We start from the raw sequence: 23,787 nt of genomic DNA on the forward strand, positions 1-23,787 counted from the left end.
AACATCTGGGGGTTAGGGTTAGGGGGCGCAAATCCACGGGTTAGGGGGCGCAAATCCACGGGTTAGGGGGTGCAAATTACTTGCCTTGCCCCGGGTGCTGACAACCCACGCTACGCCACTGGTTACAACCCACAGAAGCCGGTGTGACACCCAAGCCGTTTCAAAGCCGAAGACGGCACACGTGCACAAACTTGACGCAACCTCCCACGGCGCGATTTAGCTCTTTTCTTCGGAAAGTCACGCATGTGCACCTAACTGGGTCGCACTTTTCAAAAATCGGATCCCCCGCAGTATATAATCTGATGCTGGGACTTCCGTTCACGGGCTACGGCTCACAGCTAGTGCCAAGCAAAGGCTGTCCCGCAGTCCTTGGAAAAGTTCCCTGGCACCCAACTATATAAACCTCCCCCCCCCGCACCCCACCCCCTGCGTTACAGCAGAGTGTTGTTCCTCGGCGACTTTGCACGCACGGGATCTTGCTGCGTCAGTGTGCGGCTTTAAAGGAGATTTCCTCAAGGTTTTTTTCCCCCCCTCTCTCTCCTTAAAGTGGGGATTATTTATTTATTTAAACTTAAGGAGCCTAATTATAGCAACAAGCCAATGAGCGAGATCTGCCTCTCCCCCTTTTCACAGACATACCCTACTGTGCGAGGAGGGCTGGGCCGCCAGGACCACGACCACCTCCCGCCAGACGCGTTCATTGGCGGTAGAGCCGCTTGGAGGACGAAGAGGAGGAGGAGGGCACGTTTCGAACGCTAGCGTTTTCCCCGGGCTGGACCGCCTTTGCGAGCGTTCCACGGTTCGAACGCCGAGTGGGGAAAGGAAAGGGAAACCCCCACGATCGCAGGCTCTCAGCGTTCGGAGGCTGGAACGTTGCCGCTCTCCGCGTTCTGCAGGCAGCGTGCAGCGCACCGTCTCCAGCGGGGCTCCTTCCTTTTAAATCTCACTCCACCGCCCCCCCCCCCCGCCTTCCTCAACTCGCAACTTTGCCCAGTGCAACTTTGCTCATAGCTTGCTCGGCGGCGGCGGTGCCACCCATTTCCACCCGATTCCTTTTCTCCCCACCCCGCGCGCGTCCACCCAGTGTTGGTTCTGATTGACTTTTTCTGGGGACGTGCTGGGCGTCCCTGGCTTATCTCCGTCCCTGGTAGGGAATGTGGAAATGGCCGGTGACAGGAGCCCTGGGGTCTTCTTGTGCCGGCGACGCTTCGGGCTCCTGCTGCTGGCGGCGGCCGGACTGTGCGGCGGGGTCTCCGGAGTCAAGAATCCCAGCTGCCACGAAGTGAGGACGGCGTTTCAGATCCGCCAGATCGGCCCCCTCAAGCTGGTGCCCGATGTTCCCACAGCCGGTCAGTACCTACACATGCACCCCCTTCTCTTCCCGTTTAGACCAGCGGTCTCCCAAGGCTTCCCCGTGGGGGTGGTGACGCGCTTAACCCCGGTTCCTTGCCCTGCTTAGGGCACCTGGGAATGGTTACAAGAGCCGCCTTTTGACAGAGCAGGGCGGCTCGGGAAGAGGTGCTAGAGCGGGTGGGGGAAGCCGAGGGAGTTGAAATGGACGCGGCGGCAGCTGAAGGAGCGGTCAATGGGCCATGGGCAGTATGGCCCCCGGGGCTGCTCCGAGCGTCTGCTGCAACTTGGTTTGCTGAGCTGTTGCCCGGACCCATCGCTTAGAGAGGAGGTCGTAACAATTCCCTGGAAATTCTTCTGAATCCCCCCACTTTGACCCTGGAGGTTGTGGGTGGTGGGGACTGGGGGCTCTTGGTGACCCGTCTGTTGGGCGCACACCCCTCCAACACAATCCTCGTACTGATAAGAACATGAGGGCAAGCAGGTGGGCAGAGGTGGCTGGCTGATTGCTGGTGGGAGGAACAAGGGAGGGGCAGGATTGAGAGCTGTGGCACCTCAGAGAGAGAGTGCAGATGTCTGTCCCCAAGAACCTTGGAAACTATAGTTTGTATGGGTGTTGGGAATTATAGTACAGTTTGGGGGGGGTCAGCTACAGTTACCATGATTTTTGGATGGGTGGGTGGGATGTGCTTTAAATGTAGGGTATGCACACAACCCAGGTGTAAAGGTAAAGGACCCCTGACAGTTAAGGCCAGTCACGAACGACTCTGGGGTTGCGGCACTCATCTCGCTTTACTGGCCGAGGGAGCCAACATTTGTCCACAGACAGTTTCCCCGGGTCATGTGGCCAGCATGACTAAGCCACTTCTGGCGAAACCAGAGCATCACTCGGAAATGCCGTTTACCTTCCCGCTGGAGTGGTATCTATTTATCTACTTGCACTTTGACGTGCTTACGAACTGCTAGGTTGGCAGGAGCAGGGACCGAGCAACGGGAACTCACTCCGTCGCGGGGATTTAAACCGCCGACCTTCTGATCGGCAAGCCCTAGGCTCAGTGGTTTAGACCACAGCACCACCCACATCTGTACAAGAGAGTAAAAGCAGGGAATTTGTGCAAGGTGCCTCATTTTTTGCTTGTTTACTTCTGGGTGTTTGTGTGCAGCTGTGGGGTTTGGGTACAGCAAGTTGAGTCCTCACCACTGTGCTACCAAGTGGAGGCAGTGACTCACTCACTTAGGATGACCCTGCTAGGCTCAATCCTTCCCACCCTGTTGCCTGAGGAGACAGAGAGTTCTAAGTGAGCCTCAGAGGGAGACAGCGGGCTAGTGAAAAGAAGTAGTGCATTGCTGCTCTTTGCAACCATCATTTGCCCTGTCTTCTCCACTGTGCTGCTCCTGCATGGTTGGATGAGGCCAGCAATGGCTTCAAGAACTAATTGCCACCTGCCTCCCTCTCTGGAAATCTCTTACCTGCTCCCTTGTTAGTGGCAGCCTGCTAAGGAAGGTTGTGCACTGGTGAGTGGACAGGAGAACCAGGCAGATGTTTCTTGCATGAGGACCCAAGTTCTCGCTTGCTCACCTACACTCTCTTGCCTGGTGCTGTGGCAGGTGGGCGGGGGTTAGGCCTGCCTGGGCCACCTTAGAGGGTGACCCAGCAGACGTGAAGCTTTTCATAGAATTGGAAGGAGCCCAAAGGGTCATTTAACTCAACTCCCCAGCAATGTATCAGTCCAGCCCTACCCAGAGAAGTGAGTGGAGACAGTAGCTGCTCCTGCAAGGCCTACACCTCCCCACCATGGATCCTGGAAGAGAGAGGGTAAGTGGGCCAAGGCTGGGCCCAGTGCCACTACTTCTGGCTCACCTGCATTTCCTGACCAGGGTGGCAGAGCTTCCAAAGTTAGTTGGTGAGTGAACGCTCCTTGCAGCCACCACTCACTTTTGTCCACTTTGGCGTCCCCACAGAGGAGTGACAGTTCCATTGCACTACTTTCCTTTTAAGTCTGAGTGAGATGGGACGGTTTGTGTGGCACAGAGCGGACCCTGCCAAAGCTTTTGGGGGCTGCTAGCTTTCAGCACCAGCTGGTCCATCCAGTGGCCCCTTCTGTGGCTCTGTGCCATGGGCCGCTGCCACAAATGTGCAGGCCATCAAAGCCTTCATCGATGCTTCAGCTGAGATTCCTGCATCACAAGGGGGTTGGACTAGATGACTCTCGGGTCCCTTCCAGCTCTACAATTCTATGAACGCGGCCTGCTCGGAGCAGCACCCTGGAAATGCTGGCTTGCTGTTGTATTGAGTTCTAAATGTACAACAACAACACAGGGCTTCCCTGTATTTGGCCCTATGGGAATGTAGGCAAGAATTAGGCAGGAAACCCCCAACCCCCTTAGCTGCTGTGTTGTATAAGGCTACCAGGGAGCACAATTTGGCTAGAATGTGTGTGTTGGGCGGAGGATGTTGTAGGGCATGCTGTGTTGTAGGGCATGCTGATTTCATTAAAGCCCGCTCCCCCCCTTCCCTCCAATAATTTGAGTATTGTCCAGAACTCACAGAAATGAAAAATAGTCTTCCTGTAAATCAGGTTAATGGAAGGGAGGGTGACTCAAGCCAGAGGCACAATAGCAGTCTAACTGAATATGTACCCCGTCTGTCTGCTCCCTGTTCTGTACTTCCTAGGAACTTAATATAGCTCCTATTGTAGCCAAGCACTGCGCTGGTCAGTCTCTGTGCCCAGAGCCAGGTTGTTAGCAAATCTCTTCACCAGGCAGATGCAAAAGATCTCTAGGTGCAAGCCTACCAAGTTCTTGGAGCTACGCCAAGAAAGAATTTAACCCAGACCACTTTGTTGCAAGACTCATGCAAAGTGGAAAAATTTTTATAGCATCAGTTTTAGTTCGGTCACAGGTGGACCACAATAAAGCACATTTTGCAGGGAAGTCAAAAGGAAACTTTTCTTGTAATTAAAAGTAGCAGCTCTGCCTTTCACTACAGTAATTGTCTGTACATATATCAAACACAGCTTTTGCTGAAATTGATACTGCGTCATGTACTATTCATTAGTGTATTATTCCCTCTCTCCTTAAATTTATTTTATGGGAGTGGAATCTGAAGACAGGAATGGCCTTCCCCATTCCACCCCAAAGTTTCTTATATGAAAGAACTTTTTAAGAATTCAATTAACAGTGACCCCTGGGGAAGTTTTGCTTCCCTCCCCTGGCCCCCTTCATTTAGCAGGTGTTGCTTTCTTCAGCAGAGACTGGACAATATGTTGTACTTTATTCCACCAATGCAAAGGGGTAGTCAACTTACTGTAGGATTGCTCTGTTCCTGGACGGGAGATGGTAGTTTTGGGGTCACTCTCGCATAAATATGGTGCAGAAAGCATGAACTGGACTAGATGCAGCCCAGTGCAGAAGCGAGGGGGATGGAGATAGCTTCTAAACATGTGTGCAGGGCACACTCACTCTCACACATGCATGCACAGTCCCTCACAGAATGGTGGGACATCGTTGCCAGAGTGAGAGAATAGGACTGCACGGTAAAGCTATGTATGCCACCCAAGTTCCATTGTTTTCAATTAAGCTTTCTCCCAGGTGAGTGAGTATAGGATTGCAGCCCTACTGTCATATCCTTTTTGTTTTGTAGGATTGCATAAGCCCTTCATGCTCGAGTACTTCTGTGCAGTGCTCAAAATCTTTTAAATGGTCTGATAGTGACTAGAGGGAAGGGGAATGCTCTTCACTGAGATGTCACAGGTACTAGCCAATAGGTACCTGTGACACTCTTGCAACTAACTTTTTATGCTGTGCACACTAGTGGGGTCATGGAAGGCTGCCTTTTCTCAAAATGTTATTGTCTGAACGCTCATAAGAGGTGTTCTCCACCCCACCCAAATTGCTCTAGTTCAGGAAAGCATAAAGGTGTTTGACACATGATTAAAATACTCACTTTGCCTCTTCTACTCTGAAGCATCTGTTGCCTGCTATTGTCTTGGGCTGGATATATTGACTTGAGCAGAACATTTGTCTTCTGTGGCAACTTCTTACCTAAGAGCCTTGAGATTTAGTGACAATTAGAGATTTATTCTGATGGAATTGTGGAAACGTTTCTGCCTTCTCAAGCATGCTGAGGGGGAGGCAACCAGAGCAAAGGGGCAAATTTGCAATCTGTTGCAGTTAATGTTATGTGTGCTGAGACTCTTATTCTGATCAGCGCCTGTGCGCCTGTGCCTTGGATAATGTCAACCAGCACGCAGTGGTACAGTAATAAGACTTCTACTTTGGCTTGCAGGAAGTTGATGTTCTGATATCCAATATCAAGTTTGCTTGCTGGACTTGTGTGAATCATTATCTCTGAGTCTAACCCTCATGCCAAATGATACAAGTGATCAATGACTAGATTTCTCCACGTTTCAAGTTTTTCACTTTAAAGCAGTCATGACAGGAGGCTTCAAGTTGGATTGAAGTATTTGTATTCAGGGAGTGGTGGTAGTGGTGGGGGCAGGGGATTGTTTTAAGCTTTCCTTCCTTGCAGTATTCCTGAACAAAATTGTACCCTCCCTGGCTGCTATTTGACCCCTGGATGGTGGGGAAATAAAGGTACCTGTAGCCCTGCATGGGCCTCCTGACAACAATGAGAACTGAAGGTAAATGGTACAGGGAGCAAAGGGTTAAGACAGGGGTCGGCAATTTTTTTTTTGCCGCAGGCCAGTCCACTGTCCCTCAGACCTTGTGTCAGGCTGGAGAAGCGGCACTGGGGGGGTGTGGGGAGCTGGAAGAAGAGGTGAGGGGGGCAAGTAGTCCTCCTCCCCAGCCCCAGCTGCTGCGCTTACCTTCCCTGGGGTTGCCGCCGCCGCCACCACTGCTGCTGCTGCTTCTCGTGGGTAGGCAGAACGAGCTTGTCTGCTCCGCTCTCTGGCCCACAGGAGCAGTGGTGGCAGCGGCGGTGGAGGGAAGATGAGAGGCGCAAAAGGGCTGGCTCCGGAGAGGGGCTGCTTAAAATGGCGCTTAGCCAGCTCAGCCCAGCCCCCTTCCTCCTCTAGGCAGGGCAGGGAGAAGCCAGGAGGAGGGAGGGAGGAGGTGCCGCCGCAGTGTGTGTGAGGGAGGGGGACGAAAGGAATGGCCCAGGGGAGAAAAAGATGCAGCCTGAATGAACAGAATCCCCACACCGATCGATGGACAGTCCACAGGGCAGATCCTGAAGGCCATTGGGCCTGATCCGGCCCATGGCCCTTAGTTTGCCAATCCCTGGGTTAAGCCTTCCTCCTCCAGCGCTACTGCTCTCATCAATAGAAGAACCTTCAAAGTTGTTTTTTTTAACAAAAGACATTGCAAGATCCAGTTGTGTCTCTCCCGTGTAATTTTGGTCTTTTCCTTTAAAAGGCTGAAATAGCGCTTTGTGCTCCTTGGAGAGAATAAGATACATTAAGCACAGTGCTGGAAACATGAGGTGGACATCTTGAGGGGAGTGCTAATGCATATCCTTGACCTCTCATTCCGCCTCCATCTCTCCAGTAAATACAAAAATTGTGGCTTTGTACATCCTTTTTCCTTTTGTTGATCTAGCTGGACAAGATGCCAGTGAGAGCCCCACAAACCAATTAATGTTATAGTCTTTTTTGTTCCCTAATGCAACCTCTTTCATTGTGATATATTGGTCTTCCATCTGCATGTTGTTTGTTTTGTGCTCGTCTATGTTGAACAACAAGTGTCACCACCCAAAGTCTTATTTTTTTTTTAAAAAAAAGGTTTTATTTACACATTTCAAGTTTATACAGTTCATTAATTTTACAATCAATTTAACATTTCAAAGTTTGACTTCCTTCCCCCTCTTTTTGTGGTTCCTTCAATTTATTTTTAATATCTTCTGCATATCCCAATTCATTAATTTGGTCATTTCATTATGTACTTTAAATATATACTCTTATGAAATTGCAGGTTATTACAATAATCCTGCCAATGTTTTTATCTGTTTGCAATTTATCTGTATATATTCAATAAGCCATTTCCATTCTTTTATAAAAAGTTTGTTATCTTGATTTCTTATTCTTTTGGTAAGTTTTGCCGTTTCTGCATACGCCATAAGTTTTTGTATCCATTGTTACTTTGCTGGGACTTCTGCTTCTTTCCACCCAAAGTCTTGGCACTGTTGTTTTCTTTTTTTTTCTTTCATAAAATGTATACACTGCTTGATTGTAAAAAACAAAGAACACACTTCAAAACAGTTTACAAAAATATAGCACAATAAAATGAAGAGGAATTTTACAACCCTACCTTAAAACATACAAAATATAAAATACTAAAACAGATTAAAATTATCCCAACTTTCTAAGCATCTGGGTAGGCTCGTCTAAACAATAATGCTTTTAACGGGCGCTGAAGAGTAAAGTGAAAGTGCCACCTTGAGCTCCATAGGCAGGGAGTTCCAAAGTGTAGGTACTGCCACGCTAAATGACCAATTTCTTTCAGATGCCAGAATGGGTATTATGCAGCAGCTGTTGTTGTTGTTTAGTCGTTTAGTCGTGTCCGACTCTTCGTGACCCCATGGACCAGAGCACGCCAGGCACCTCTGTCCTCCACTACCTCCCGCAGTTTGGTCAAACTCATGCTGGTAACCTCGAAAACACTATCCAACTATCTCGTCCTCTGTCACCCCCTTCTCCTTGTGCCCTCCATCTTTCCCAGCATCAGTGTCTTCTCCAGGGAGTCTTCTCTTCTCATGAGGTGGCCAAAGTACTGGAGCCTCAGCTTCACGATCTGTCCTTCCAGTGAGCACTCAGGGCTAATTTCCTTAAGAATGGATGTGTTTGATCTTCTTGCAGTCCATGGGACTCTCAAGAGTCTCCTCCAGCACCATAATTCAAAAGCATCAATTCTTCGGCGATCAGCCTTCTTTATGGTCCAGCTCTCACTTCCATACATCACTACTGGGAAAACCATAGCTCTAACTATACGGACCTTTGTTGGAAAGGTGACGTCTCTACTTCTCAAGATGCTGTCTAGGCCTGTCATTGCCCTTCTCCCAAGAAGCAAGCGTCTTTTAATTTCGTGGCTGCTGTCACCATCTGATGCGGCAGCTGAAGTAGCGCCAATTCTGCCAATCAAAGCGGTCAAGTGAGCACATGGTGGGGTAAAGTGATCCCGTGAACTGGTCCCCAGTTGTTAAGGGCTTTATATACAAATAGTAACACCTTGAACCTGGCCCAGTGGCAAATCGACAACCAGGGCAGACCTCTAAGCACAGGTGTTATATGCTGACAAGGCCTCACACTGTCAGCAATCATGCTGCAGCATTCTGCGCTAAGTGCAGCTTCCGGATCAAGTACAAAGGAAGCCCTGCATTGAGTTCATTGCAGTAATCCAGTCTCAAAGTAACCAACACAGACCAAGCTTTCCCGGTCCAGGAATGGGCATATTTGCCAAACCAGTCACAGTTGGTAAAAGGCACTTCTGGCCCCTGAGGCTACCTGACCAATTTCTCATTGCATTTTAAGCTACTAATATGTACATAGCAAACCTCCATTGAACTGAGTGGGCTTACTTCTGAGCAGACATTCACAGGATTGCACTTTTAGTGTTTTGTCAAAGTGTCTCAGAGGGATTCTTAAATCCTGTAATAAAAAGTATGCCGGGCTAGAATGCTGCTTTTATAGTATGTCTTGAGTTATTTTTCCTTTCCCCCCACTTTTTTTTTTGTTTTGTTTCTGGCAGCATTGTTGTAGGCATTTATTTTATATATTAGCCCTTTTATGATGCCAATCATGTCTCAGCCCGGGAATACGGGATGGGAAAATGACACAATGCCTTTGAGCATATGCAGAGTGCTTTTCTGTTTGCCCTGCAATAACTACTGGGATTAGGAGGTTTTACACTTTGTCGACCTTACAGGAAACTTTACAGGAAAAGCTACTTTATAACTCAAGATTAAAGAGGCCGCTTCAGATTTGCTTCAGGTGTATTGATCGACATACAAATGCTAAGTTTATAAATACACTGCTGACAAATACCGGCAGTTAAAAGCATATACTTCTCTCTACCTCCCACTGCTCCCTGACTTAAGAAGTTGGCCGTTTGTCCCTCAAAACATGATAACTGCCCTTGATTCCATTATCTACTTCTGTTGCCAAGCCCATTTTGCTTCTCCTTAACTTTGCCGCACAACAAATACACAGCCTTTCCTCTCTGCAAAAACTCTGGTTCATGCCCTCTTCATCTCTTGCCCTGACTACTGCGTGATGCCCCCCCCATCTTTCTCTAGCTTTCTGCTGTCAAAACCATCCACCTCTCTGATAACTCTGACCATATGACACCCCTCTTTAAATCTCTATTCTCATCTCCTAATGCATCCTGCACTCCTCGTCCTTCTTTTCAAAGGCCTCTGAAACCATGTCATATTTATCTGCTGTCATATCCCAGTACATCTCTCTGCTGACCTCCACTCAGCTCTTCCCCCCCCCCCCCAAAGCTGTCCAAAGGACTCTGACCTTTTGCGGCTCCTTTGGCTTGGGTCTACCCTCTAGAAAACACACACACACACACACACACACACACACACACACTTGCCTAATGCCGTTTGTCTTACGTGCTTCCAATCCCTCTTTAAAACCCACATTTTCCATGGAGCCTTTTGTTGTCCAGAGGTGACTCACTGGGACCCTGCAGATGTTGCTGGACTGTAACTCCTACCATCTCTGGCTATTGACCATGCTGGCTGGGGGAAGGGCCATAGGGTATGTGCTTCAGGGGCAATAAGTACCAAATTGAATCCTTAGTGCCTCCAGATGTAAGACAGAGTCCTGTACTCCTTCCGATGAGTCCAGTAACATCTGGAGGACTAGAGGAGAGCCACCCTAAAATAATAATAATAATAATAATAATAATAATAATAATAATAATAATAAATAATTTATTATTTATACCCCGCCCATCTGGCTGTGTTTCCCCAGCCACTCTGGGCGGCTTCCAATCAAGTGTTAAAAAAATTACAGCATTAAATATTAAAAACTTCCCTAAACAGGGCTGCCTTTAGATGTCTTTTAAAGAGAAGATAGCTGCTTATTTCTTTCACATCTGAAGGGAGGGCATTCCACAGGGCGGGCACCACTATGGAGAAGGCCTTCTTTCTGGTTCCTTGTAACCTCACTTCTCGCAATGAGGGAACCGCCAGAAGGCCCTCGGCGCTGGATCTGTGTCCGGGCTGAACGATGGGGGTGGAGACGCTCCTTCAGGTATACTGGACCAAGGCGATTTAGGGCTTGAAAGGTCAGCATCAACACTTTGAATTGTGCTCGGAAACGTACTGGGAGCCAATGCAGATCTCTCAGGACTGGTGTTATGTGGTCCTGGCGGCCACTCCCAGTCACCAGTCTAGCTGCCGTATTCTGGATTAATTGCAGTTTCCGGGTCACCTTCAAAAGTAGCCCCATGTAGAGCGCATTGCAGTAGTCCAAGCGGGAGATAACTAGAGCATGCACCACTCTGGCAAGACAGTCCCCAGACAGGTAGGGTTTTAGCCTGCGTACCAGATGGAGCTGGTAGACAGCCGCCCTGGACACAGAATTAACCTGTGCCTCCATGGACAGCTGTGAGTCCAAAATGACATAGTGCCTCCAATATGTACTTACACCTGTGCAAATGCATAGACAGCAAATGTGGCTTCCCTATTTACTCTCAACACCCCCCATCCCCATCCCCATCCCTCTTTTTGCCTCCCCTGTGTCACATTATAGTCTTTTGGGCAGAAACATGTCCTCTTGTACTCTGTAAATCACCCATGCCTTTTGATGGCACTACATGAATTGATGGTGATGATCACAGTTGCTGTTTTCAGTCTCCAAAAATTAATGTGCAAAAAGAAGTCTTTCTTTCTTTTTCCAAATGGAGACCAAGATGTGCGCTGCTTCCTTTGGCAGATGAATATCAGGCAGGAGCCAGCTTTCCTACTCGCTTCTCTTCCTGTCTGCCACTTCACAATTCTTTTGGATGGCGCTCCTGAAATAAGAAGTCCCCATATGCTCCAGACCCCCCAGTATGAAAGGACCCACCTACTGTGGCCTTCTGCTTTGCAGAAGCTGGAGAGACAGCAGAACTCTGAATTACGTTAGGCTTTTAAAAACCACTATAGAGTGTCACGTTTTTCTTGTGGTTACAGAAATAAAGGAACTCTTAGTAGGTTATTGGAGGTGGAGAGGGGAGAATCCATTTGTTTCTGTTTTGCTGCACTGCTCCAAATATTGTAGACCAAACACTGGAAAATAAGGGCTGTGTTCTGAAGGCAGAGCTGGGAGTGTGCTTGCTAAGCCTCCTTTATCCTGGTCTTCCTAACTCTATTTTTTAATCATCATCATCATCATCAGGCATTGTTCCTTATTATGGATGCGCTTATGGCTGGGTCCGCTTTGTACCACAGTGGTCAGCCTTTATGGCTGTGATGGAATTTGGAACCTGTTTGAGGGTTATGTGTGATGGTGGCTGGATTAGTGCTCTGTGAAGTTTGTGCTGTGAACCATGGGCTGAATTAGGGTAGCCAGGTGAAAAAGCAGGTCAAATATATGCACCTTTAATAGCTGTGTCGAAGAAGGAATGCCATCAGGCATAGCTGGCATGACAAGCTAGACGTGCTCGGATTTCCTCTTCTGCACAACTTATCTGGTTCACAAGCTACTGTTCTTTGTTCACCTTTTTGCACACAAAACCCCGATTCTGCTCTGCGGGTATTTGATCTTCCACCCTTTTCTGGGTACAGCCGTGGTGCAAGCGGAACCTATCCGTGAACCTTTTCAACAGTTATGGTTGGCCAGTCTTCCATGGTATACAAATGTTGAGGCTTTCCAGAGGAATCTTGTTTTCTTCCTGCCTCATTAGAGGCATGCTAGCTCCCTTGAAAATAACAAGCTTCTTTCCCAGAAAACAACAAATAGCTACAGATGTGAAAAGTTAATATGCTTTTAAACTTTGGCTGACATGCTCTTTAATTAAGGATAGGAAGGAATGTACAAAAAGGTGATATTGATCCTCAGCGCTGCACATTAAGTGTTTCTCATGCTCTTAATATTTGTTAGGCAGCCGTGCCTTTTATCCTATGCCTTCTTAATTGAGTCTGAAACCCTTTCTGTAAGTTCTTAATTTGGTGGTGGTAGTGGGGTTTCCCCCTTGCTATGAAGCATGTATGAATCTTATATTGAGAGACCACATCAAGAAACTAATGGAAACTTCCCTGCCTTTGACCTGATCTAACAGGGTCTTCCTTACATTTTTAAGCAGTTTCTCAAATCCCAATAGGAGTCTTCAGGAGTATATATGAATTTTATCTTGATGGGCTGCATAAAGAAATCAAAAGTATATATTGATTAAAACATGAAAGCACCTGCATGTTCCTAACTGCACCTACGGATTTATTAAAGGTGCAATGCAATAGGTGCCTGTAAGCTTTTTCATTTGTGGGGTGGATGTGGGATTATGTCTGTGGGGAGAAGAAGGGCTAAGCAGTTCCACCATTGCCAATAGAAGCCGTCGGCGGCAGCTTTTTTTTTTTTTTTTTTTTAAAAGATGCATGTGGGATGACTGGCACACATCTGCCTTGTAACATTTAGGTTGGCCCTCAGTCAAGAAATGATGGGAAGACAACTGAAGGACATAATGACAAGGCCACACCATTAACTTAGCAACAAATGTGGTACACAAACTTCCTATTGATTTCACAAGAGTTTAAACGGGGCCCATTGTTTTCAAACTGAAAGCTCATGCTGTAAACATTTTCCTGCAAATATGGCAACATTAATATGCTCACGCAGCAAGAAGCTTGTTGCGAGGAGAAATTGAGGGTGGGTAAAATAGAAAACAGTACGCACAGTTCTTCCCACCCACAGCAATGCGGGTGGGGGTGGGGAATAGCAGAGAAGTAAAAGGGAATAAATCTTATGACGAATGAAGGTGCTCAGTAGGGGGTGAAATGATGTTATAAGAATCAGGGAATCTGCAGAAAATAGAGCACTGCCTTGGAAAAATCTGATATGCATATTTGCAGGCCTGCCTGGAACTTGTCTCCTGCTAATCTTTTTTTGTTTTTAAATTATTTTTTAATATCTTAAAGCTGAGTAGAGTCAGGAGCCAGATCTTCAGCTGGAATAAGCCAATTATGTCTGCCTAAGTAATTGTCTAATAACCTCCACATTCTTTCCTGTGGAGAGATGAGGATATTGGACTGTATGATGTAATGCACCTACTGTATTTTGATGCTTGGAGAAGGGTTGCCAGAATGTGAAATGCTTCAAGTCCATTTATTTGGAAATGTTCTGTTCTTATTGATAACATTCTTAATAAGATGCATATTCATCTATATAAAAGCAAATGTGAAGGAACCTGTGGCCTTTCAGATGTTGTTGAACTCCAACTCAGTCCCAGTCAGCATTGCCAGTGGTTGTGGGCGATTGGAGTAGCAATCCAATAACATCTGGAGGGCCACAGGTTCCCCTCCCTGATAGGTCCAAATGGTCCCATGTGATCTCGATCCTATGGAGCTACAGAATTGCCTATCTCTCAAAATGTGCCTAGGGCGTGTGGCTCTGGGCTAGAAGCTGGTGAGGATGCAAATGGCAGCTGTTTTCAAGGGTGTCTGGGCAAACGAATGTTATGTATTCCAAATGCCTTTGATGTGAATTAAAAGGAAGGTTAGTTTAACATTAAGATTTCCAGATCTCGGGAACTGGCTTGAAGTTTTGGGGTTTAGTCGCATTCTTGGAACCCCCAGGTAGTGGCGGATTTTGGGCTCTCAAATTTCCATGGTACCCTGCGTGACTTTACAATTGGCACCCCTGCCTCTTGAGCTCCATTCAATACCATTGTTGTGGTGCCCCCTGTGGTGCCAGCACCCAGGGCAGCCAAACAGGTCACACAAACCCAAGACTGCCTCTGCTCCCGAGTAAAATCTCGAGTTGAAGAGCATGAATCAAGGAGATGGGCTTTGCCATTCACTCTATGAATGTTCATCAGGGCACCAAGCACAGTCAGCATGTTTTTCTGATTGGCCAGTGCCACTCTGCTCCCTTCTCCCAGTCTCCACCCTCTGGTTCCACGACATAACATGCCTTAGCTTTCAGACTGGATATTATCCAGTGTCTATCTTTCTCCAGGGGAAGGGCAACCACTGGGTACAACACTCTGTTTACTGTATCTTGGGGTCTGAGCATTCGGAGCAGCCTGGCCCAAGCTATTAGGCAGAGTGAGACAACCACCTCAAGAAATGTGTGCAATGTGGCCCTTAAGCTTACCAGCTTCCCTCCAGCTGCTGGAGAACACGATTCTGTCCACAGAATCCAATTGCCAGTCCAGTCACCTTCTGTATGTGGAATGAAGAGGGGGAGCCATCTTGTCTTCCTCAGGCTTGGGCTCAGAAGCATTCTGGTCAAGCAACTCCATCACAATTCAGGAACCACGGGTTTAAAATCCCTGTGTTTTCAGGATTACAGGTTCAAAATGCCTGCTCCACTCTGAAACTCTCTGGGTGGTGTTGATTTATGATACAATACGATACAATAATCTTTATTGTCATTGTCCCATACAGAACAACGAAATTGAAAAAAAATCTACATCATACATTCAAAAACCAACAAGCCTGCTATCCCAGCTATCCCAGCTTGGTTAACCCCCTAAAAACTCTGATATCCCATAATTAAATACAATATACTTAAATAAGGCTCTTGGGTGATGTGCCTCACAGGATATTTATGAGGCTAAAATGGCTGTTGGGAGGAAATAAATGCTCAGTTCAGAATGCTTACCTTTGTGTTGAACACATTGTACCAAGTGAGCAATATTTTTCCAACCGATATGTTAGAAAGTTCATTTTTTTATCAGTTTTTTTTAATGTAGGTGCCTTGCATTAACATCTGGACAGCACATTTGCAAATCTAACTTCGCTGGCTGATAAATGAGGGTGTGAGTTAATTGCAGTCTGTGCACCACAGATAGTTCAGATCTGATGATTTAGTTACGTAAACTGAGGTCATTAATAAACAATAGGGTATATTTTATATTATGATGCTATTTCTTATTTATAGATTTTTCCCTGTTGGATTCAGAAATTGAATGGCTCATACTGTTGCCTGAGCTTAACTGAAAACTCATGTGGAGAAGGGAAGTCTTTTGTCTTGGGAAGCTGGGTGTCCTATTTGTTCTGTTCTGTTGGTGCAGAAGTTCTTGTGGGCTGTATGTTTGTAATCCCCACCCCACCCCGGTAATGCACTAATACGAATATGGTGAGTGATAATTGGTTTTTGCAGGGAAGGTGTAATTAACATGTAGAAATATTGATATGCTGGGGTGACATGGATTTTATTGATATGCCCAGAGCCTGGACACAATACTTGGTGGGTGAGATTATTTACTCAGATGCTATAAAGGCTTGATAAAGACTTTTAAAAAGAAGGCCTCAGGGTAGCACTTGCAGATACAGCAAGAGACAACAGCAGGAATTCTGGAAGGATAGCATGATAAATTTTTAAGTCAATCTTCAAAGAAATGGCACCATTTTTTTTCAGTCACTTAGAAAGCTTGTAAATTATGACTTACTTTTATTTTAAAAATCAACTACCCCCCTCCACAGCACATGTATCCATAGCATAGTACACAAAGCCTTTTGAATTAAGATACCTTGAATTATGGTAACTGATCATCCTAAATTTCAATTTATCTAATATTCATCGTCATCTCCCCTATTGCAACTTCCTGCTTGTATTATCTCTGAGCTGCGCTGGATTTTGGCTGAGAAGACTCTCTGTGGTTTATCTATCACATCTTCTTATTTCTATAGAACGTTTCATATGCTTGATTGTCCTACTTAGCTCTTTTTAAAAATGAAAAGTATATTTTATAGAGATGAGGCACTTTCTCTGCACAGCAGCATTCTGTCAAAGTTATAATTCTGTCATAGGCCAGATGTGCTGTGCACTTACTTTTGCTATCTCTGGAAAAACCTTTATTCCATCAGGACAAGCGATTAAAACTTTTATCTTCTCAACTATGATTTAAATTCAGGTGTCTCTGACATTTAATCTCGATTGCTCATCGATAAGGCAAGGGCCTTGGAATTCAGGCTTATGTCATGAGTGTATAATGTAAGTCTAGTTGCCCCAAATCTCTTGATTGAAAAATTCATTGAATCTGCTATACTTACCAGGTGAGTCTTGGGTAATGGGATATCTGATCGATTAACACTGCTTGGATGTTCCTCAGCAATAACTGGCCTTTGGTAGATAAATGGCCCAATTCTTGACAGCTACTCTTCAGAACATCACCATGAAACAGAGTTGCAGTGGTACCTCAGGTTAAGTACTTAATTCGTTCTTGAGGTCCGTACTTAACCTGAAACTGTTCTTAACCTGAAGCACCATTTAAGCTAATGGGGCCTCCTGCTGCTGCCGCACCGCCAGAGCCCGATTTCTGTTCTCATCCTGAAGCACTATTTCTGGGTTAGCAGCGTATGTAACCTGAAGCGTATGTAACCAGAGGTACCACTGTATTCTGAAGGTGCAGGGACTGACTTACCTACAACAACATTGTATACTGGGATATATTTGCCAAGGATTAAGATTTGTGGGGAAAGCCTGAACTTTATGACTGGGATCAAGGTAAAGTTAGTTGCGTTTAGTTCCCATGGAAATTAAGAAAACTAGCCTCATTAATTTCTATGAGATTCAATTCAGCTAATCTGGATCCAACACCTTGCTCTGGAACTGATGGAAGGGTTTTGGGTTTTTAGGACTAAACTATGGTGTTCGAATCCCCACGGCGGGGTGAGCTCCCGTCGTTCGGTCCCAGCTCCTGCCCACCTAGCAGTTCGAAAGCACTCTTAAGTGCAAGTAGATAAATAGGTACCGCTTTATAGCGGGAAGGTAAACAGCGTTTCTGTGTGCTGCGCTGGTGCTGGCTCGCCAGAGCAGCTTCGTCACGCTGGTCACGTGACCCGGAAGTGTTTCCGGACAGCGCTGGCCCCCGGCCTCTTAAGTGAGATGGGCGCACAACCCTAGAGTCGGACATGACTGGCCTGTACGGGCAGGGGTACCTTTACCTTTATGCATGGTGTGGAGACAGTGAACTCACTGATAGGTTTTACTGATGGCCTTCTCATTTTCATTGGCTGATGATTGATTCTTTCACTTGAAAACAAATCCTCCAAAGGCTGCTAGACTGTCACCAAAATTTCATGAAAGTCAACTGTTTACCTATGAGGTTACAAGGAATGTTTTTATAGTACAATGGTACCGTGGTTCTTGAACTTAATCCATTCCGGGAGTCCGTTCGACTCCTGAAACTGTTCGAAAACCAAGGCACTGCTTCTGATTGGCTGCAGGAGCTTCCTGCAGTCAAGTGGAAGCCATGTTGGACGTTCGGCTTCCAAAAAACATTCGCAAACCGGAACACTTACTCACTTTTTTCCGGGTTTGCGGTGTTTGGGAGCTGATTTGTTCGGGAGCCAAGCTGTTTGAGAACCAAGGTACCACTGTAAGTGGCAACAATAATCATCCTAATTAGATCATTCTGTAAAGCACTCTATAGTTATTATCCTTTTTTAAAACGTAATTTGATTCTCAAGTTCTGTGAAACCTTAAGGAAATTTGTCAATCTCTTCTTGGTGTGCTAATTTTTAAGTCGGGGTTAAGAGTCAATAGACTCTTTTGCTTTAATAAGCAATCACTTCCGCTCTGCTCCTCCCCTGGCACGAGCAGGTAAGCAAACCAGGAAGGGGATAGCATAAGAGTCAAGTGCATACTGTAAATTTAGGTTTGTACAATTCAAGTGGATTAAAGCTCTCTGTCACCTTAGTATAACAAATCTATTTTAAGAAAGGATCAGACTTCTTGTGGTTTGGAAAGGGACTGGGAAATATATTGAAAAGTGTGGGATGAGTGAATGATTAATGGGACACTAGACAAGCAAAGCAGGATGAACGCTTTTTGTCATATAATGGCTCCACAAACAAATAGAAACAAATGCTCAACAAAGGCAGGATATAATCTATCTTCCATGTAAGCTTTGTGCAAGCAAATGCAGATGAAGGCTCAGTAAATAGAATATCTGGAGGAGCCCTTACTGTTACATCTCAACCTATGATCATGTTTTGCTTCTCTCTAGCAAGCCAGGCTCACTAGCCAGCCTTAAACTATGGCTTGTTGTTGGTTTACACATCCTGGTTTGTTAGGGCAAAACAAATGGCAACTCTGTGTTCAGAAGCAATGCTAAGATATCCTCTTCCTGTCTTGTTTACCAGTTCAGATCATGGGAGTAGCAGAGCTGGAGCAGTAGCACAACGTGCATTAGTACACAGTTCATGCATGATATGGTTTACTAAGCTAAAGTTCTTGTCTTATGCAAATGTGGCTACTTTCTACAAAGCCACCACAGGAAGGACTCACATGATGATGGAAGGTTACGAGGATGGCCTGGCAAAGTCAAGGGAATGGAGGAATTTAGAGATACTTACTAAGTGAATTTTAATACATGCCATTGTTTTCTGCTCCCAGAATAGTAGCTTTGAGGTGTGTGTGTGTGTGTGTGTGTGTGTGTGTGTATACACACACACATACATATATACACATATACATAGAGGAGTATTTAGATCTGGAAAATTGCCTTGGGGGGAAAAATAAATTCTGTTTCCTAGTGCCATTTCTTTGATCAAAATTAGTCCTTGGTGGCTACTTTTTATGTTTTGCTTTTTAACCTTTAGGAAACCTGATCACAGATCCCTCACCTCACAAGTCAGTTTTGGCTCTGAGTGTCCGGAAAGACATGATGCTATCTTAGCACCAGATGTTTAGAGAATCTGTATAGCAGCAGCCCAGCACTTGATCATCATTACAACACTTGACTGGGCTGCATACGAACCATACATTTAAAGCACATCGAAAGTATCCCCCCCAAAACTTGGGGAAGTGTATTTTGTTAAGGATGCTGGGAATTGTAGGATGTAAACTACAGCTTCCGGGTATATTTGAGAGGAGGAATGTGCTTTCAGTGTTTGGTGCGTAGACAGCCTGCATTACCAAATCTGCACCGTAAAGTACAGGTGCTGCTAAATTCCTGTTTAAGCAACCCTACCTTTCATTGCTGTCTATCAGGATTTGCCTTCCCTAGTCTTTCTCTGGTCTTTTGACTACAACATTCTTAGAATCAAAGTATTCACTCTGGTTTTTCCTCCATACTGGAGGAAAGTATATAGGACTTATTCCTAGTGGGGAGATTTCTCCTCCGTCGTCTTCTGAACATAAGTCTCCAACCTGGGACTATCTGTCTACTTTAATGGCTTCTCTTGTGTGCTGTCCATTTTTATACATTTGCATGGATAGAATTACCACCAACAGATGGAGACCTCCAGGTCCCTGTCTTCATGTTTCAGCAAACTGATGCAGGGCCCAGTGATTCACGAGCAATGGATGGGGCAGTTGAGTAGGAGCAGATTCTGCTCAGAATTTTAAATAGAAGCGGAAATGAAACAAAGTAAACCAGAACGAAGCATTTTCTTTTACTACTTAGACCAACAAAAGCATCTTATGTGAAAAATGAAGAATGCAAATATTTACTAGTAGATTAACATTATAATTACGAACCTGAGAGAGTGGGTTTGCATTACATTCAGTTGAAAATAATTGATAAATATCAATGTCACCACACCTTAAGCCCTCATCTTAAGCAGTTGCCAATGAATTAATAAATTGTGGAAGAGGCCTGAGGGAGGAGGGCTGAGGTTTTGAACAAGACATAGGCGAGATACGCTGAGACCTGGTGGGCATATCAACAGCTGAACAGCTGCCAGGAGAAGCTGGGAATGGAGGGAAAGGGAGGACAACTAGGTTCACACCAGCAACTCCTGCCCAACTACTCTGAGTAGTCTTCTGCCACTGTGGAAGTTTCCCTGGCTCCACAAATTTGAGGGACGAGGAGTGAGATTTTGACCCAAATGTGGGCAAGATATATCAGGACCCCGCCTATAAAAGTTGAGGAGCCCCCAAGGTGCAGAGACCTCTGTCGCCACCACTAGAGGAACTTTGGCAGGCCCCTTTGACAAGCAGCAAAGTAGTGACTCGGCTTAGCTAAGAGGATGGAAGGAGCAACTGCACTCTGTAAGGAAAATTAAGAAAAAAAGACAAATTGCAACACAGTTTGAGCACTAGGTAGCTAAATGAGTTGAGCCATATATAGTAATATGTTTATGATAAGAACACACAGGCAGGATTGCTTGCCTTAATTTGGCAACTGAACCAATTATCGTGAAACTAATTCAAAACTGAATCAAGTGAAGAATTAAATCGTGATTATTGAAGAAATACATAAGTTGATTTACCTAATGAATTTTGGCAATGTAATGACTTGTAAGAACTATGATTGGAATAAATTATGTTGATGGGGATACAAATTATAATTGGATTGAACTGAAATGGATGGTGGGTGGATTTGAAGGATGAACTATCTAATAAATGCATATGATGCAGAAAATTTAATGACTATGAGATATTTGAGAATTAATTGAGATAGTGGTAGCAAAAGTTCAAGCATAAGGTAGAGATAAATACTGAGGATGAAAGTGTCCTAATAAGAAAAATACACCTGGTTTATAAGAGAAAAGTGCTTACAATAATAACACGCACATATATGATATGTATGAAGCTCCTAAATGTGAATGGAGTATCAGGGAAAACGAATTAAAATAACAGAATATAGGTCCTTGGAACGCTAAAGGGCAAGAAAGAGAAGTTCCAAATGTCGTCACTAGAGACAAATGGGGTCATAATAGACAATAATCATAAGCTGTACACAAAAGAAGTGACCCTTCTGGAAAAAAGAGTATAAGAAGGACAAAATTTAAAGGACAGAAAATTAGAAATTTGGATTGCTGTTAGATAAAACTCAGAATGTTTTTATATCTGAATTGGATTTAAAAAGGGAAATCATCATATTAAAATATAAGAACAATTAGAAGTGATGGCTAATAAAACTTTAGGGTGGGAGAAAAAGGTGGAATAATTGATAATAGAATGGAAACATAAATTAATAAAATGGCAAATATGGAAAAAGCACAAACAGAATTAGAAAATATACCTAGAGAATCATAAACAAGGAATAGAGTATTAGAGATAGATGTAGAAATGAATACAGCTAAGTATGAGGAAATAACCCATGAACTAAGAAAGAATAATTTGCAATTATGAGGGCTTCTAGAGGGGATCAGGAGAGATAGTTTTGTGACACCGTTAGAAGAGCACCTGTCAAAATATATTCAATTGGATAGATGGAGTACCGTTGATACAGAAGCTTCCTTCCAAGTTATAGAGAACACATGGAAGAAGAATATAGCCCCTGCTTGTTTGGAATGGATTGAAAAAACTTGGTCTATTGTCACTGTGGTCAAATTAACATACAGTTGTACCTCATTGAGCGTCCGGGATCCATTCTGGAGCCCTGGACGCTGTACTATATATAGGAGAGTGCAACTAAATATGTCAAACAGAATTCTGAATAAATGAGAAGGGTTTTTTTTAGTGATGTTTTGGGACTAGTATAATGATCATATTCAGCCTTTTTTATTTGCTGTAGTTTGTTGTATGAGATATGTATTAATCTAGTCTAAGATTAAAATAAAACAAGTTGCAGAAGAGAAAAACCAGTAACTCTCTCATCTAGCAGCAACTGGTGATCTTAGGCTCAGATCAAGTAGGCATTTTGTTGCCTATTACTAGACCACTTATCTGGAAAACCTGTGATTGTGGCAGGTTGCAAAGATAAGATTACAGTGCTTTGTTCCAGATGATAAAGGGCAGCTTTGAAGAGATGGATCCTTAGAACTATTTTTAAGTTGTATATCAGGGAAGCAATCCAAAGGGTTATGCACCTTTTAAAAAAGAAGAAAAGCTAAGCACTTCTGTCCAATACAGGGGAGGCAACTGGACTCCACAACAAAGTTTTGGGATAAACAATATCATTGTCACAATAAGATCCAATGGTTCTGATCATGTTTTGCTGGAATGGGGAACCTGTGTGCATTCCAGGTGTTGCTGGCCCATCTTCACTGACAATTGGCCATTCTGGCTGGGGCTGATGGGAGTTGGAGAAACATCTGGAGTACCACACATTTCCCACCCCTGCTGTATTGGCTATGAATGTTGTTTTACTGAAGATCTTAGTGATAGAATGATACGGATTTTGCATGCTGTTTTTAGTCTTCCTTCCTGGATTTATTTTCCTACAGTTGTGCTTCATGGATAAACATACATCTGTCGAACATAACTGGAAATGCTATTTATCCAGAAATTCCTATCTTCTCCTTTCCGCTTGCAGTGGTACAACAAGACTCTTTGGCTCTTTGCTAACGTAATGGATTTTTATTCAAAGTCAGTGCTAATAAGGCATTGCTATGATGGTTGCACTGTAAATTAGTAAAGTTAATTGAAATTAGTAGGAGCTTTTTTATTAATCATTTAGAACGGGCATAGATCATGGTGGTGCAAAGCCACAGGTAAAATGTATCAATGCTTTATTTTTGAAAATGATCCTTTACAAGATTTGTTATGAACAAATATACAGAATTCAGTTTTATCTGGTTGCTCTAATTTCATGAATGTATGAAAGAGAGCAGAGGAGGCTAATTTTCAGATGAAGTCCTGATTCCCCCTCACCCCCCCCCCCAAAATCCCACCAGTTTCGGTGATGATGACAAAATGGGTGAGGGGGAATAGACAGGCTACTGGATTCAGTAGAGCCCAGACCCTGACGGAGATGCAAATAGTGCCCTCTCTGGCCACCAGACGAATCTGATGAGTGGAGAAGGGATGAGAAGTCTTCTCAGCTGATTTGTATGGATCAACCAAGAGAGGGGAGCTGTGCCCTTCGTGTGTGTGTGTGTGTGTGTGTGTGTGTGTGTGTGTTTGCAGGTGCCTGAGAAAATATGGGGTGGCCACACCTACCACCAGCGTGGAGGATGGCCTAGGGTGAGTGTGGTTCTTGGGCCACACTCCAAGAACCACACTCACCCTGCTGCTCCTGATAAAGACCTATGTGGTGGTTAATGCTTTGGTACATTTATTATATCAGTTTTCAGCCTAGTGTGCCGATTTATAGGGGAAAACAAAATTAAAATTGACTTGTCAACAGCCTAATCTCTGGTGGTAAAAAGAATTTGTGCCCAATTCCTCAGCCCTTCTGTTTCTGTGTGATAGTGGTCTGCTTTCCTGCTCAAGTTCAGTTATGGAAAACTGAATTTTGATCTAAGGAATGTGAGTTCAGACCTTATCTCTGTCCTGCATCCAAGATTATGGACAGGGACTATATCACGGGACCAGTTTGACTGCCTTCAAGCAGCATGGAAGCTGCTTCCCATGTTGAACTAGTCATATCTAATGGGAATTAACCGTGTGGGGTGGGTTGATTGAAATGCTAACTTATCATACA

At 44.8% G+C, this 23,787-nt stretch overlaps 1 protein-coding gene across 2 annotated transcripts in view; it reads left to right on the forward strand.

The window, feature by feature from the left end:
• The first annotated feature begins 649 nt into the window (after positions 1–649).
• The window catches only part of LOC114597755 (glypican-5-like), a 416,629-nt gene continuing 393,491 nt past the window's right edge, over positions 650–23,787 (forward strand). Inside the window, exon 1 of one of the 2 annotated variants that reach the window (XM_028730984.2) lies at positions 650–1,349. In XM_028730984.2, the coding sequence (XP_028586817.2) occupies positions 1,163–1,349 (187 nt within the window). In that variant the 5' untranslated portion in view covers positions 650–1,162. The remainder of the gene's footprint in view (positions 1,350–23,787) is intronic. The other variant, XM_028730985.2, reaches the window with a different exon arrangement.

Source organism: Podarcis muralis, chromosome 6, assembly GCF_964188315.1.
Source record: "Podarcis muralis chromosome 6, rPodMur119.hap1.1, whole genome shotgun sequence".
NCBI classification, from domain to species: domain Eukaryota; kingdom Metazoa; phylum Chordata; class Lepidosauria; order Squamata; family Lacertidae; genus Podarcis; species Podarcis muralis.